The sequence below is a fragment of the Geotrypetes seraphini genome, chromosome 12 (genome assembly GCF_902459505.1).
Source record: "Geotrypetes seraphini chromosome 12, aGeoSer1.1, whole genome shotgun sequence".
Classification (NCBI taxonomy): domain Eukaryota; kingdom Metazoa; phylum Chordata; class Amphibia; order Gymnophiona; family Dermophiidae; genus Geotrypetes; species Geotrypetes seraphini.
Window position 1 is genome coordinate 67141476 of NC_047095.1, and position 12789 is coordinate 67154264.

Genomic DNA, 12789 nt, shown 5'->3' on the forward strand with positions numbered 1-12789 from the left:
GTATGACAAATAATTTATAGAGATCTATTGCCTGTGTACACACCCGGCTCCAACCTCATCCAAACTCATCCCCACCCAAACTCATCCAACCTCATCCCCACCCAAACTCATCCAACCTCATCCAAACGCATCCAAACTCATCCATCATGCACTCTCACCTACAAAAATATCCTCCACCATTTCTAGCCATTGGACAACTGTACCCATATAGACTCATATACCAACACTACACCTCCACCATACGTTATCTACCTTCTCTACCATTTCCCAGGGATGGTTTGGGGTGGGGAAAAAAGAGCCAATGCCAGGGCCCACAAGAAGTTGACTTAAATCTATCAAAAAAAAGTATTCTAAGACTCCAGCTAATCCAGAATACTGAAGCCAAACTGATCTTCTCAAAACGCAAATCTGACCATGCCTCCCCAATCCTTGCCAAACTTCACTGGCTCCCAATAATCTCCAGAATCCATTTCAAATGTTCCTGCCTGGCTTTCAAGATCATTCACGGAATCCTCCCTCCTCTTATCCCACTGTCTTTCAACTCCTCCAGTCCCGACTCCTCCAGAACTGCCCAAAGGCATATACTAGCCTTCCCCTCTCCACGCGGCATCCACTATGCAGGCAAACTGGGAAAATCCCTTCTCTTCAAAATTACAGGTCTTTGGAACGACCTCACCACCCCGTTGCGGAACCTGAGCTCCCTTCAGTTATTCCGCAAACAACTGAAAACCTGGCTTTTCAGCAAATTGTAACTCTATCCTTCCCCCCTTTCTCTCCCCCCTTCTACACATAAATTCATGTAATCCTTTTTCTTCTTCTCTACCCACTATTTTAAGTTCTTGTAAACCCTGTCGAGCTCCATACTCATGGAGATGATGCGGTATATAAACTTAAGGTTTAGATTAAACTTGATGAAACTGCATATCAGTGAAACAGAGCTTTCAGGTGCAGTACCATCTAGGCTTACTTCTTAGCTTTTGCCTTGATCCCCATCTCTACAAACTCCCCCACCTTCGCTGTATACCAGCTATCACTTCCTATCCAGCATTCACACTCGTCTTCAAACTAACATCATCAACAGATCGGAGAAGGTTATCATGCCGCTGTACTGGGCCATGGTGCGCCCTCACCTGGAGTACTGCGTTCAGCACTGGTCACCGTACATGAAGAACACGGTACTACTCGAAAGGGTCCAGAGAAGAGCGGCTAAGATGGTTAAGGGGTTGGAGGAGTTGCCATTCAGCGAAAGAATAGTGAAACCGGGCCTCTTCTCCCTCGAGCACAGGAGATTGAGAGGGGACATGATCAAAACATTCAAGGTATTGAAGGGAATAGACTTAGTAGATAAGGACAAGATGTTCACCCTCTCCAAAGTAGGGAGAACGAGAGGGTACTCTCTAAAGTTGAAAGGGGTTAGATTCCATACAAACGTAAGGAAGTTCTTCTTCACCCAGAGGGTGGTAGAAAACTGGAACGCTCTTCCAGAGTCTGTTATAGGGGAAAACACCCTCCAGGGATTCAAGACAAAGTTAGACAAGTTCCTGCTGAACTGGAACATACGCAGGTAGGGCTAGTCTCAGTTAGGGTGCTGGTCTTTGACCAGAGGGCCACCGTGTGAGCGGACTGCTGGGCACGATGGACCACTGGTCTGACCCAGCAGTGGCAATTCTTATGTTCTTACACATTCTCCCATCGTCACCTTCACTCCCAATCAACCTCACCCACAAACCAAGCTCCACCATAGAACGTTCATTCATAAACACACCATCATCTATCCACACATGATCCATTATATTCTCTCATCCATATATGTACTCTTTATCACCGCCTGTCCACTATACAGCTTTGAAGTCATGTTAAGCAGGTGTTAACTTATTGACAGATTCAAGTAGCACCTTATAGACTAATCAATCTATTGAGGCATGTGCTTTCGAGAACCGGAATACTACTGGTACTACTATTTATCACTTATAGAGCACCGAAAGGCGTACACAGCACTGTACATTTTGACATTATAGACAGCCCCTGCTCGGAAGAGCTTACAATTTAACTTGGACAGACAAACTTGACATATAGGGTTGGGGATGCAGAACCCAAGATGAGAGGAGTTAGGAGTCGAAAGCACTCTCAAAGAGGTGGGCTTTTAACTTGGTCTTGAATACTACCAGAGTTGGCACTTCATCAGATGGCAGAAATTCATGGACATCCCTCATCACTACCTATCCACCACACTTCACTCACATATACCCTCCATTGCTACCTGTGCATTATATGACCTTGCTCACACACCCTCCGTTACCACATACACATATCACACCTACAAACACTTCCTCCACCATATTCCCATACACAGCCTCCATCACTCCCCTTCACCATGCAGCCTCCCCTACACACACCCCCTCTGCCACCTCTACCATCATCTACAGTCTCTCCCCACAGCGCCACCTCCAGAGATGGCAGAGCACCATATTCAAAGGAGCATCCATCTGGTAAATGTTAATTTCTTGAAAAACAGCACGCATGCCACAGCGCTTGATCTCAATCTGCTGACTGTTCCAGTGTTATCTTCTGCTCATTATTCCCTGGTGGGATTTTCCTTGTCCAGGAGAGTAAGTGCAGTTTCAGGATTTTGATCTGGTTTGTTACTCTAAAATAAGCCTAAAGCACAGGACTCGGCAAAACAGCTACCAATTATCGAGGCCAGGAAAGGAGTAGTAATTGTATATAGATTTCTCCTAGCGCTGTGAGATCCTTGCACCCAAGTTGATGCCACGAAGCACATGGAGAAGAAGTTCATTTAAAGAAAAGCTTAACTGAAATAAAAATGCAAACACTTCATACGTCAGCCGGGCCTCCAGTACTAATAACTTTGTAATAATGGTAGCTTTTATCAAAGTTATAGGGAAATACTTTTAAAACTAATAGGAGGAAACATATTTTCACTTAGAGAATAGTTAAGCTCTGGACTACATTGCCAGAGGATATGGTAAGAGCGGATAACGTAGCTGGTTTTGAGAAAGGTTTGGGCAAGTTCCTGGAGGAAAAGTCCATAGTCTGTTATTGAGAAAGACATGGGGGAAGCCCCTGCTTGCCTTGGATCGGTAGCATGGAATGTTGCTACTCTTTGGGGTTCCGGAATCTTTTGTTTTTCTTTAGGATTTTGAATGGAATGTTGCTACTCCTTGGATTTTGGCTACTGGGCTTCATGGACCATTGGTCTTATCCAGTAAGGCTATTCTTTTGTTCTTATGTATGACTGCTGTAAGATTTTCACAGTATACTCACTTCCTCCCCCCCCCCCTTATAATTGCCAATGAAAGAATCCATAAAACTCAGCATGCATTCTTCCTAGGCAAGGGCTGATGATCCCCTAATGAGGAATGTTTGCAAAAAAAAAAAAAAAATCCATCCCGATACTCAAATTCTGGGTTTCCAATGTGTAGACTGAACCAGCACTCTATAAGCAGAAAACCACAGATCAGCTGTACCTCGGACTCAGTGAGATCTGAATCTCCATTCTCCTCCCCAGAAGGAAAGCACATGCAGTCAGGTAAACCCCCTCCATACCTTTTCTTTAAATAGCAATACTTGTTTCTGGATTATTTGCAGCCCGTGCGCCCTCTGCGCTTTTGCCCGCTCTATCTTCATTTCCGTCAGATTGCGGTCTATCCATCTCTCTATTACAAAGACAGTGACCAGGTAGCACACGGTGGAGAAGATGAGCAGATCGAGGAGAAGTTCGGGGAGCAGCAGGCTCACTCCTTCCAGGATCATGGTGAACTCTCCCTGTGTTCGTCCTCCAGCCTCCTGGGAGATATCGCATAGAAGTGTCCAGTCGCTTGTTCTATCAATGCCAACCTAATGGGAAAGGCAGGTTAGAAAACCTGGACTGGAATTTTCCAGTACTGGGATGTGAGCCAGGGTCCTTTAAATAGTCTTTCTCCAAAGTGCTGAAACTAGTAGCCGGTGGACCCCTGAGCGCTGACATCAGTGTCATGGAGAGCAGAAAGAGCAAGGGTTCAAGATGGGAGTTTATACTTAGTCCCATCTGTGAACTCTTTCCAAGTCTCCTGCCCGTCTTCCAAACAGACACAGCAGGTGCTTCAAAAGCCCCTGTCTGTCTGCAGTGAGGCACTGCCATCAAGCAGACTCGCCTGTCAGAAAGAGCATCCCAGTAATGCATAGAGAATTGGCCTGGGTCGGGATTTATTTAAGGACCCTTCATGTGGAAAAGGAGGAGTGATGCTCGAAGGCGCTGGAGAGGCGGGGGTCTTGGATTTCCAGATTCCTCCTCAGAGTTGATTAAAAGCCAAGTTCTTCTTTAAAGGGGCTTCCTCAGTGCTGCTAAAACGCTGAGTCTGCATAATTTGCTTAGTATTCTGTAAGTGCTTTTTGTCTATAGCGGTGGTCTCAAACTCGCGGCCCACCAGGTACTATTTTGAGGCACTCGGTATGTTTATCATAATCACGAAAGTAAAATAAAAGAGTTTCTTGATCATACGTCTCTTTAGCCATAAATGACAAATCCAAAATGTGGCCCTGCAAAGGGTTGGAATTTGAGACCATTGGCTAAACATGACATCCTGTTTGTCTTTGGGAAGCAGAGCTGAGATTGTGAAGAAAAATAAACTTTAGAATTTCTAACAAGAAGTGTATATGAAAGCTCTTTGTTAGTGTTTGTAACAGTGGACATGAGATTTAATTATAAGATTTGCGCTGAATGTTCTCTTGCTTTGAGTCTCAGAGTCACGATGTATGACATTTTCTCTCAGCCGCTGCCAGACAGGTGAAGGTGGTCAGAGACGGGTCTGATGCAGGTCCTGGAGCTTCTATTAATATTGAGGCTGTCGTCATGAGAGGTTCCAGAGTGCCAAAAATAGGGACCCAGAATGGGACCTCCGAGGAGGGATGTCCGGATGAGGCCACTGAGGCCCAGTGGGCCCAAGACAGCAGGGCCAAAAGCCGGAATGACAAGAGGCTTGGTCATTGTAGACACAGGCACCGACCTCCATGTTATTATTATTGTCTTTTAATGTATTTTATTTTAAGTTTTGTTAACCGGTTCAAGTCCCTTTTTGGGTATATAAGACAAAGGATTAAATTAGATTGATGTTCCTTGTAGCGCTGGCCCTTCTCCACTCTCTTTGTCAAAGGAACAGAATGGAAAGTCTAAGAGTGCTGGGCTCAGACACTGCAATCTTCCTAGTAATGGCCAAGGGAATGGTATTAGCGAACTCAAAGAGGCCTCTAAAAAAATCCTGCAAGTTCTTTTAATACGGTAATCAACTACTATGTCTTATCTTTTCTCCCCCGCAGTCACCAAAGCATCAACAGCACCTTAAACTAGCACTTTGGATATTTCAGAAGAAACTGACTTTCCCTTTGCACGTCCCCATTCTACCTTGGTTAATCCCTCGTTTACCTCCTGCGAGTCACAAAGGAGTCCTCGTTGCTCTTTATTGCTGTCAAAGGGGCACACCCCTTTGTTTGATCTCCATCAGTTGTACTGAACTGGAGCAGCATTAAGAAGCTGGCAAATTATTTGTAGTCTCATCGAGTATCGACGACATGGCTGGTGAGGGACAGAGTTCAAGGCCTTGCAATACACTAGCACATTTCCAGGTGGCACAAGAGCCCAACCATGCAGAGAAGATAAAATCCTGTCTCCACCTGCACTTTCAGCTGTGCTCTGAAACAAACAAATCCTTTGATATAGGCAACTAGAATCAAAAGTTTCTGGAGGCTAAATTTCCTAAAGCTTAGCAGTACCATCAGAAAACTGGTTCCAATGTGGTCTGGCAGATGAAGGAGCACTTCTGTCCTTTTCAGAGACAAAGTTGGACTCACAGAATACTCACAGCAGCTTGTCCTCCTCTAACTTTCTTCCCCTTTCTTCTTATAGCATAGGTTGCAGGGATCCCCACTCCCGATCAGTGCAGTTCTCATTACACAACGCGGGAACCTTACCCTCCACCACGACCTGCGTTCCTTAGCCCTGACCGCATGGATGATGAGAGGATGAACCTACCACAAGACGTGGAGCACACTCTTATGGCAGCCAGAAGACCTTCAACCAGAAAACGCTATGGGTTGAAAGGGAGAAGGTCCCGCTACCAGTGCACAGACACGCAGCGAGACCCCTACAACTGCCCCATACCGGACATCCTGCAGTACATACTGAGCTTATCTCAGGGGGACCTAAAACCCACTTCCATCAAGGTCCACCTAAGTGCAATCACGGCATACCACGCTGGCCTAGACAGCAAACCAGTGTCGAGGCATCCAGTAATCACAAAATTTCATGAAGGGACTGTCCAATCTGCACCCACCGGCCAGACCACCACCGCCCGGATGGGACCTCAACTTGGTGCTGCATCATCTCACCTCGACCCCTTCAAACCTTTGGGGGAGGCAGATCCCGTATTCCTGGCTGGGAAAACCCTGACCATCGTGTCTACCGACACACTCCCTCATGAGAACAGGGTGGTACCCAGAACCCACCCCCGATTCTTGCCGAAGGTGGCTTCAGCGTGCCTCCCGGCACTCTACATCTCCCTACAGGGAGGCACACTGCCACCTCAGCAACACCTCCTGGACTGTGTGCGGGCCCTGACTATGCAGCAGATTAGACAAGCCTCAATTGTTCGTCTCCTACGACCAAAACACACCAGGACTTCCGGCCACCAAACGCAGGCGCTCGCGCTGGATATAAGAGTGCATCCCCTTCACTTATAGAAAAGCGCAGCATCAACCGCAGGTGGGAGCCAACGCCCACCAGTGCAGAACCATAGCCAACACAATGGCACTTCTGCACCACACACCAATAGGGGACATCTGCGATGCAGCCACTTGGTCCTCCATGCACACCTTCACCAAGCACTACTGCCTCGACATAGCATTCCACGCTCCAAATGCATTCGGCCGAGCAGTCTTGGAAGTGGCTCTTCCCTCCCGGGAGGGACAGCAACCACTAGCACAGCCTTGACAAACACTGATCAAGTAGGGGGTTATAAATATCGACAAACACTGTTCAAGTAGGGTGTTATAGATATTGATTAAGTAGGTCTTCCAGCACTCCTTCCTAGACTGAATGTGGAATAGGCAAGTATGAATTCTCACATGCAAGTACGATTTGTCACTGTTGACCAGTTGGTTTCTCACTGTTCATTGATTGTCATTGACCAATTTCACTGTTCTGTGAGTTAAGTAGGTCTTCCAGCAATCCTGTCTAGTCTGAATGTGGAATAGGCAAGTATGAATTCTCATATGCAAGTACAAATTGTCACTATTGACCAGTTATGAATTGTCACCGTTGACCAGTTGGTTTTCTCACTGTTCATTGATTGTCATTGACCAGTTCATTGTTCTGTGAGTATTATTGCTCAGTTAACACAGCACTTTATCTAAAACCTTGTTTCCACAACTTTACCTGCTTTGCCTGATTATCCTGCCCGGCTCGGCCTCCACAGCCAGGAGAGGGATGCACAAAGCGCTAAGGCGCAGGTCCAGTCGGTACATCCCTCGGCTAGGGAGTCACCCATATGTGGCTGACTCATCCTGCTTGTCCTAGGAGAAAGTGTACTTACTTACCTGTAATGTAGGTTCTCCGTGGACAGCAGGATAGTCAGCCACACAACCCACCTGCCTCCCCATACGGCCGACCCGGCCACAGCTAGGAACATCCTGGGGATTAGGGGGAAGCAGGGGGAAATGGGTAGGGCTCGGGCATGCCCAATGGGGCCCGGGCACTGCACGTGCTCAGAGAAAAAAAAAAAAAAAATCTCTCTGAGCTATTGGAGAGCTTATCCGCAAATTGGGAGGTGTTGGGACAACACCCATATGTGGCTGACTATCCTGCTGTCCACGGAGAACCTACGTTACAGGTAAGTAACTACACTTTACTACTTGGGATCTAGCTAGGTACTTGGGCCACTGTTGGAAACAGGATGCTGGGCTTGTTGGACCTTTGGTCTGTCCCACTATGGCAATTCTTATGTTCGTATGTGAGCCAACTATATCAAGCCATTGTGACATCACTGCTGAGGCTGGCTCTTAGGCATTGGTGGAATGAGGCATTATGACATCACAATATGAGCTCTGGAATGTTGCTACTCTTTGGGTTTCTACCAGATGCTTGGGACCTGGATTGGTCACTGTTGCAAACAGGATGCTGGGCATGAAGGACCTTTGGTCTGTCCCAGTAGGGCAATTCTTATGTGAGCCAACTATATCAAGCCATTGTGACATCACTGCTGAGGCTGGCTCTCAGACATTGGTGGAATGAGGCATTATGACATCACAATATGAGCTCTGGAATGTTGCTACTCTTTGGGTTTCTACCAGATACTTGGGACCTGGGTTGGCCACTGTTGCAAACAGGATGCTGGGCATAAAGGACCTTTTTTGGTCTGTCCCAGGATGGCAATTCTTATGTTCTTATGATCGTTGGAAGTCTGTAACAGTGTGCACCTTTTGTGAATGCCTCTGACTTGCTCATGCTCCTCCTATGGCCACACCCCCAACCCACCCAGGCTCCTTTGGCCACGCCCCTTCATGGGCTGCAAATGAGATGATTTGGGCACAGATCTTTATAGGACTGCATACAGACAGATCCATGTACAAATCTGAATAGGTGCCACTTGATGTCAATAAACACTTGATTGCTAACAACTTATCTAATTTATTTGCGTGCAGATTTCAGGCAGTTGGGCACCATTTATAGAATCTAGGGAATAGTGCCAAAAAAAAGACCAAGATTCTTTGGCTGGGGAACACATCTCTCATTTTTCTCTTTATTCCATTAAATGGAGGAGACATATTGGATAGAGTGACCTCATCCAGGATTTGTAGTGGATTCTAGTCTTTCCTTTGAAGTGCAAGTGAATCAGTTGCATAAAAATATTTTGTTTTTAGGACGAAACAACTTTGAACTGTTTGTAATGATGTGATAAACTGGGATTTAATGCTGGAGTTACTACACATCTCCCTTGTTATTCGCGGGGGATAGGGGCAGAGCCGGACCGCGAATGGTGAAATACCGCGAATATCTTCTGGTCCGGCTCTCACCCACCCCCGCCTCCCTCCTGCCTTTCCCCTGGCATCCCGGCCTTACCTGGTGGTCTAGCGGGCTTTCGGGGCAGGAGAGATCTTCCTACGCTCCTGCCCCGTGCAGATTGCCAATAGGAAATAGGCGCCGTGAGTTCCCGTAGTCTCTCGAGACTACGACGGGAACTCCCCACAGCCATTTCCTACACGGGGCAGGAGCGTAGAATAATCGCTTCTGCCCCGAAAGCCCGCTAGACCACCAGGTAAGGACGAGATGCCGGGGGGAAGGCAAAAATATGTTTTTGTTTTTTTCCCCCTCCCACCCAAAAAATCGCAATTATGTGAAATCGCGAGAGCAGAAACCGCAAATGGGGAGGGGGAAGTGTATACCAATCCTACAGAAAAAAACTGGAGGCTGTAGACACAGGCGTACATTTTTTTATGGGTACATAACAGATTCAAAAACAAAACCCCTTTCCCATCCTCACGATTTTTGTTTTGGAAGTGGAGGGCAAAGGGATCTCCACTTACCTAGTCTAATCCAGTCTTCGATTTATATACCGGGTCAACTCGGTTTACAAGTAATTTAAGACCAGCAAAAAGCAAACAAAAGCATAGGAGAAAGTAAGTATTGTAGGGCAATCAATTTGTTGAATCTTTAGATAAACTGTTCAAGTATTGTATAAATAATAAGGTTTTTAGGACTTTACGAAATTGTTGTAATTGACCTATCAATCTGACAGAATCAGGAAGCCCATTCCACATTTCTACCAATTTATAAGTGAAAAATTGACTGAGTTTCCCGGCCGATTTAATTCTTCTGAAGGAAGGGAACAGTAATTTGTATCTCTGTGTATTTCTCGAATGGTAAGATCTAAGGGTATTCTAGTATAAAGGGACCTCTACTTCTATGCTTCGGTCTCCCCAAATAAGGGAGCTAGCAGGCCCCTCTGATCTCAGGTTCTGATTCCCTGGAAACAGCACAGTCCTGGAGAGAGTGCAGCCCAGTTTTGACTGGGGGGAGCGGGGATTAGCTGATAGCTAACTCTCTGTATTAGTCTGTTTTGGTTTGTGGTGCGTGTGTACTTTTGATGGAAAGTAGTAAATGAAATTTAATAAATCAAAATCAAATTTAATTCAGTCCATTTCCACTTCAGGACAGACAGTACAAATTCTGGCATAATCTTGGACTTGTGCTGCTCAGTTTTCAAGTGCTTTAACATGGGTGCACTCCTTCCTGGTTTGCTCGAAAGCGACTGTACACTTCTCCCTCCGTATTCGCGGTACAGAATACAGAATACAGAAAATCCGTGAATAACTTTTTCATATGTTATTCACAGTTTTCTATTAAAAACCATCGTGAATATGGTGAAACCACGAATAACAAAAAAGACCACGTAGCCAAATATAGTCAGACACGGCAAAACTTCATTTAGAATTAGTGCTTATACTGTAGGGTGTAATTAATCACCTGTTTAACTCATCAGTGCTTGGAAAAACACGCCAAAATTTTTCTCTGCGCTCATGGATGATGTAATTTGGGGGAGGGAGGAGCCAGAAAGCAAAAAAAACTTGTGAATAATCAAAATCGCGAGTGCAGAAACCGCGAATACGGAGGGAGAAGTGCAGTGAAGGGCGCTGTTAAAAATGGTAGCATTTTAGACAGCAGGCTAAGTCCTGTCCCCTTACTTTGGGAAATAATGTGATATCAGTACAGCCCTCCATCTCCTCCGCCCCAGCAATGCTTTAATTCTCACGTTATCACATGAAAAATATCAGAATGCTCTGCATCACAAATCAAATGAGCAGTAAAATTCTATTTATAGATGGCGGTCAGCAAATAGCCTCTATGGAGCATATCTATAATTCCGGCGTGCAGATATTTTAGTTAATGAGTCCTTCCAACACCCTGTCGGGTCCTGATTATTCTTGCCTTCCCGGCATCCATGCACCACGGTAACTGAACAGCAGTTTATAACTCCGGAGATGCATTCCTGATGCGCAGTAGGATTAGAATAGAGAATGACACGGTTGCACCAGAGGAGAAGCTTCCGCCCACACATATGTGACTGCAGGCAGGCAGGCTGCGCCGGCTTCAGTAAGTTTTTTACAAAAGCGCCGTGAAGGTAAGGGGGAGGGAGGGAGATAGATTTGGCCTTAGGTAGGTAGGGAGGGGGCTGTGCACCTTCCCTCCCTTAAGTTTAAATTCTTTACTAACGTGCCGCGAAGGTAAGGGGGAGGGAGGGAGATTCTCGGGCCGCTGAAGGGCGGTGAGGTGGCGAGAGGGAAGGGTGGATGCTGTGGGGACAGGGACGGGGCGGTGAAGGGGACAGCGGGGACGGGGCGGTGAAGGGGACAGATTTTTTTCCCCGTGTCATTCTCTAGATTAGAACTCCTTCCCCCTCGTCCGCTGGGTCAGTCTCTCCACCTCCTTCATGAATCGAAGACACAGTTCCTCCTGCCAAGGTAATGCCACGCACTGCACAGCTACGGGCAGCCCCACGCCTCCTTCCACAGCCTGCAGAGACAGGGTGAGAGAAAGGAATGATAAAGCATCTGACAAGAGTCTGCTAATCTTCCGATTATTGAGTTGGTTCAACTAATACGTTTGACTTAATTTCTTTTGCAAATCCCTGCAATTTTCCGACTCGCCTGGAGGCAGCCATGCTTGGAAGAGTCACCGATGACACAACACACACTAGATCTGAATGGTCCATGTTCATTAGATGATAATGACATCAGCACAGTGCGTGCTGGTATAGGCTACATTTGAACATGGCTGCTCCCGAGAGATGTGGGAAACATCTAATACAGGGGTGCCCACACTTTTTGGGCTTGCGAGCTACTTTTTAAATGACCAAGTCAAAATGATCTACCAACAATAAAATTAAAAAAAAACACAAAGCACACTGTATGCATAGAAAATGTTAATCATCATTCCTATTCCAGGGTTTTTCAAAGAGGTCAATGCAGATGACTCTAAGCACTATCACCTCAGTAACAACCATACAAAAATAGACAAATATACCCCCTCCCTTTTTACTAAACCACGATAGCAGTTTTTAGCGCAGGGAGCTGCGCTGAATGCCCAGCGCTGCTCTCGACACTCCTAGGCTCCCTGCGCTAAAAACCTCTATTGCGGTTTAGTAAAAGGGGACCTTAGTGTAAAATATAGACAGCAGATATAAATTCAGACACATTTTGATCACTAAATTTAAAATAAAATCATTTTCCCTACCTTGTCTGGTGATTTCATGAGTCTCTGGTTGCACTTTCTTCTTCTGACTGTGCATACAATCTTTCTTCCCTTCTTTTAGCCTGTATGCTTCCTCTCCTCCAGACCTCATTCCTTCCCTCAACTTTTCCTTCCTCTTCCCTGCCCTTTCTTTCTCTCTGCCTCCCTTTCATTTTTTTCTGTTTCTCTTCTTTCCTTCTGTATCCCTGCCTGCCCTTTTTCTTTCTTTCTCCCTGCCCTTCCCCAAGCCACTGCCACTGCCATTACCATCGGGGACCAGGACCCAAACACCACCAATAACAGGCCCCAAGCTCTCCCTGCTTCGGCCAACCAGCATTCCTCTCCCCGACGTCAATTCTGCCGTCGGGAAGAGGAAGGCTGATCAGCCCAAGATCGTGATCAACCTATTGGGGGAAATGCTGCCGGGTCCTGCCTTCGCGGAAACAGAAAGTAGGCAGGACCCGGCAGGAACAAGAACAAATGCTTCACTAACCTGTCTCCCGCATTAG

The 12789-nt window shown here is 46.3% G+C and overlaps 2 protein-coding genes across 3 annotated transcripts in view; both read right to left on the reverse strand.

The window, feature by feature from the left end:
* LOC117346614 (vitamin D3 hydroxylase-associated protein-like) overlaps positions 1-3798 on the reverse strand; it is a 60101-nt gene extending 56303 nt beyond the window's left edge. Inside the window, exon 1 of the mRNA XM_033916479.1 lies at positions 3568-3798. Within this exon, the coding sequence (XP_033772370.1) occupies positions 3568-3774 (207 nt within the window). The 5' untranslated portion in view covers positions 3775-3798. The remainder of the gene's footprint in view (positions 1-3567) is intronic.
* A 7508-nt stretch (positions 3799-11306) lies between these two features.
* Positions 11307-12789, reverse strand: part of LOC117346627 (fatty-acid amide hydrolase 1-like) — a 42837-nt gene continuing 41354 nt past the window's right edge. For both annotated transcript variants that reach the window (XM_033916513.1, XM_033916511.1), the window contains exon 15: positions 11307-11563. In XM_033916513.1, coding sequence (XP_033772404.1) covers positions 11432-11563 — 132 coding nt within the window. In that variant the 3' untranslated portion in view covers positions 11307-11431. The remainder of the gene's footprint in view (positions 11564-12789) is intronic.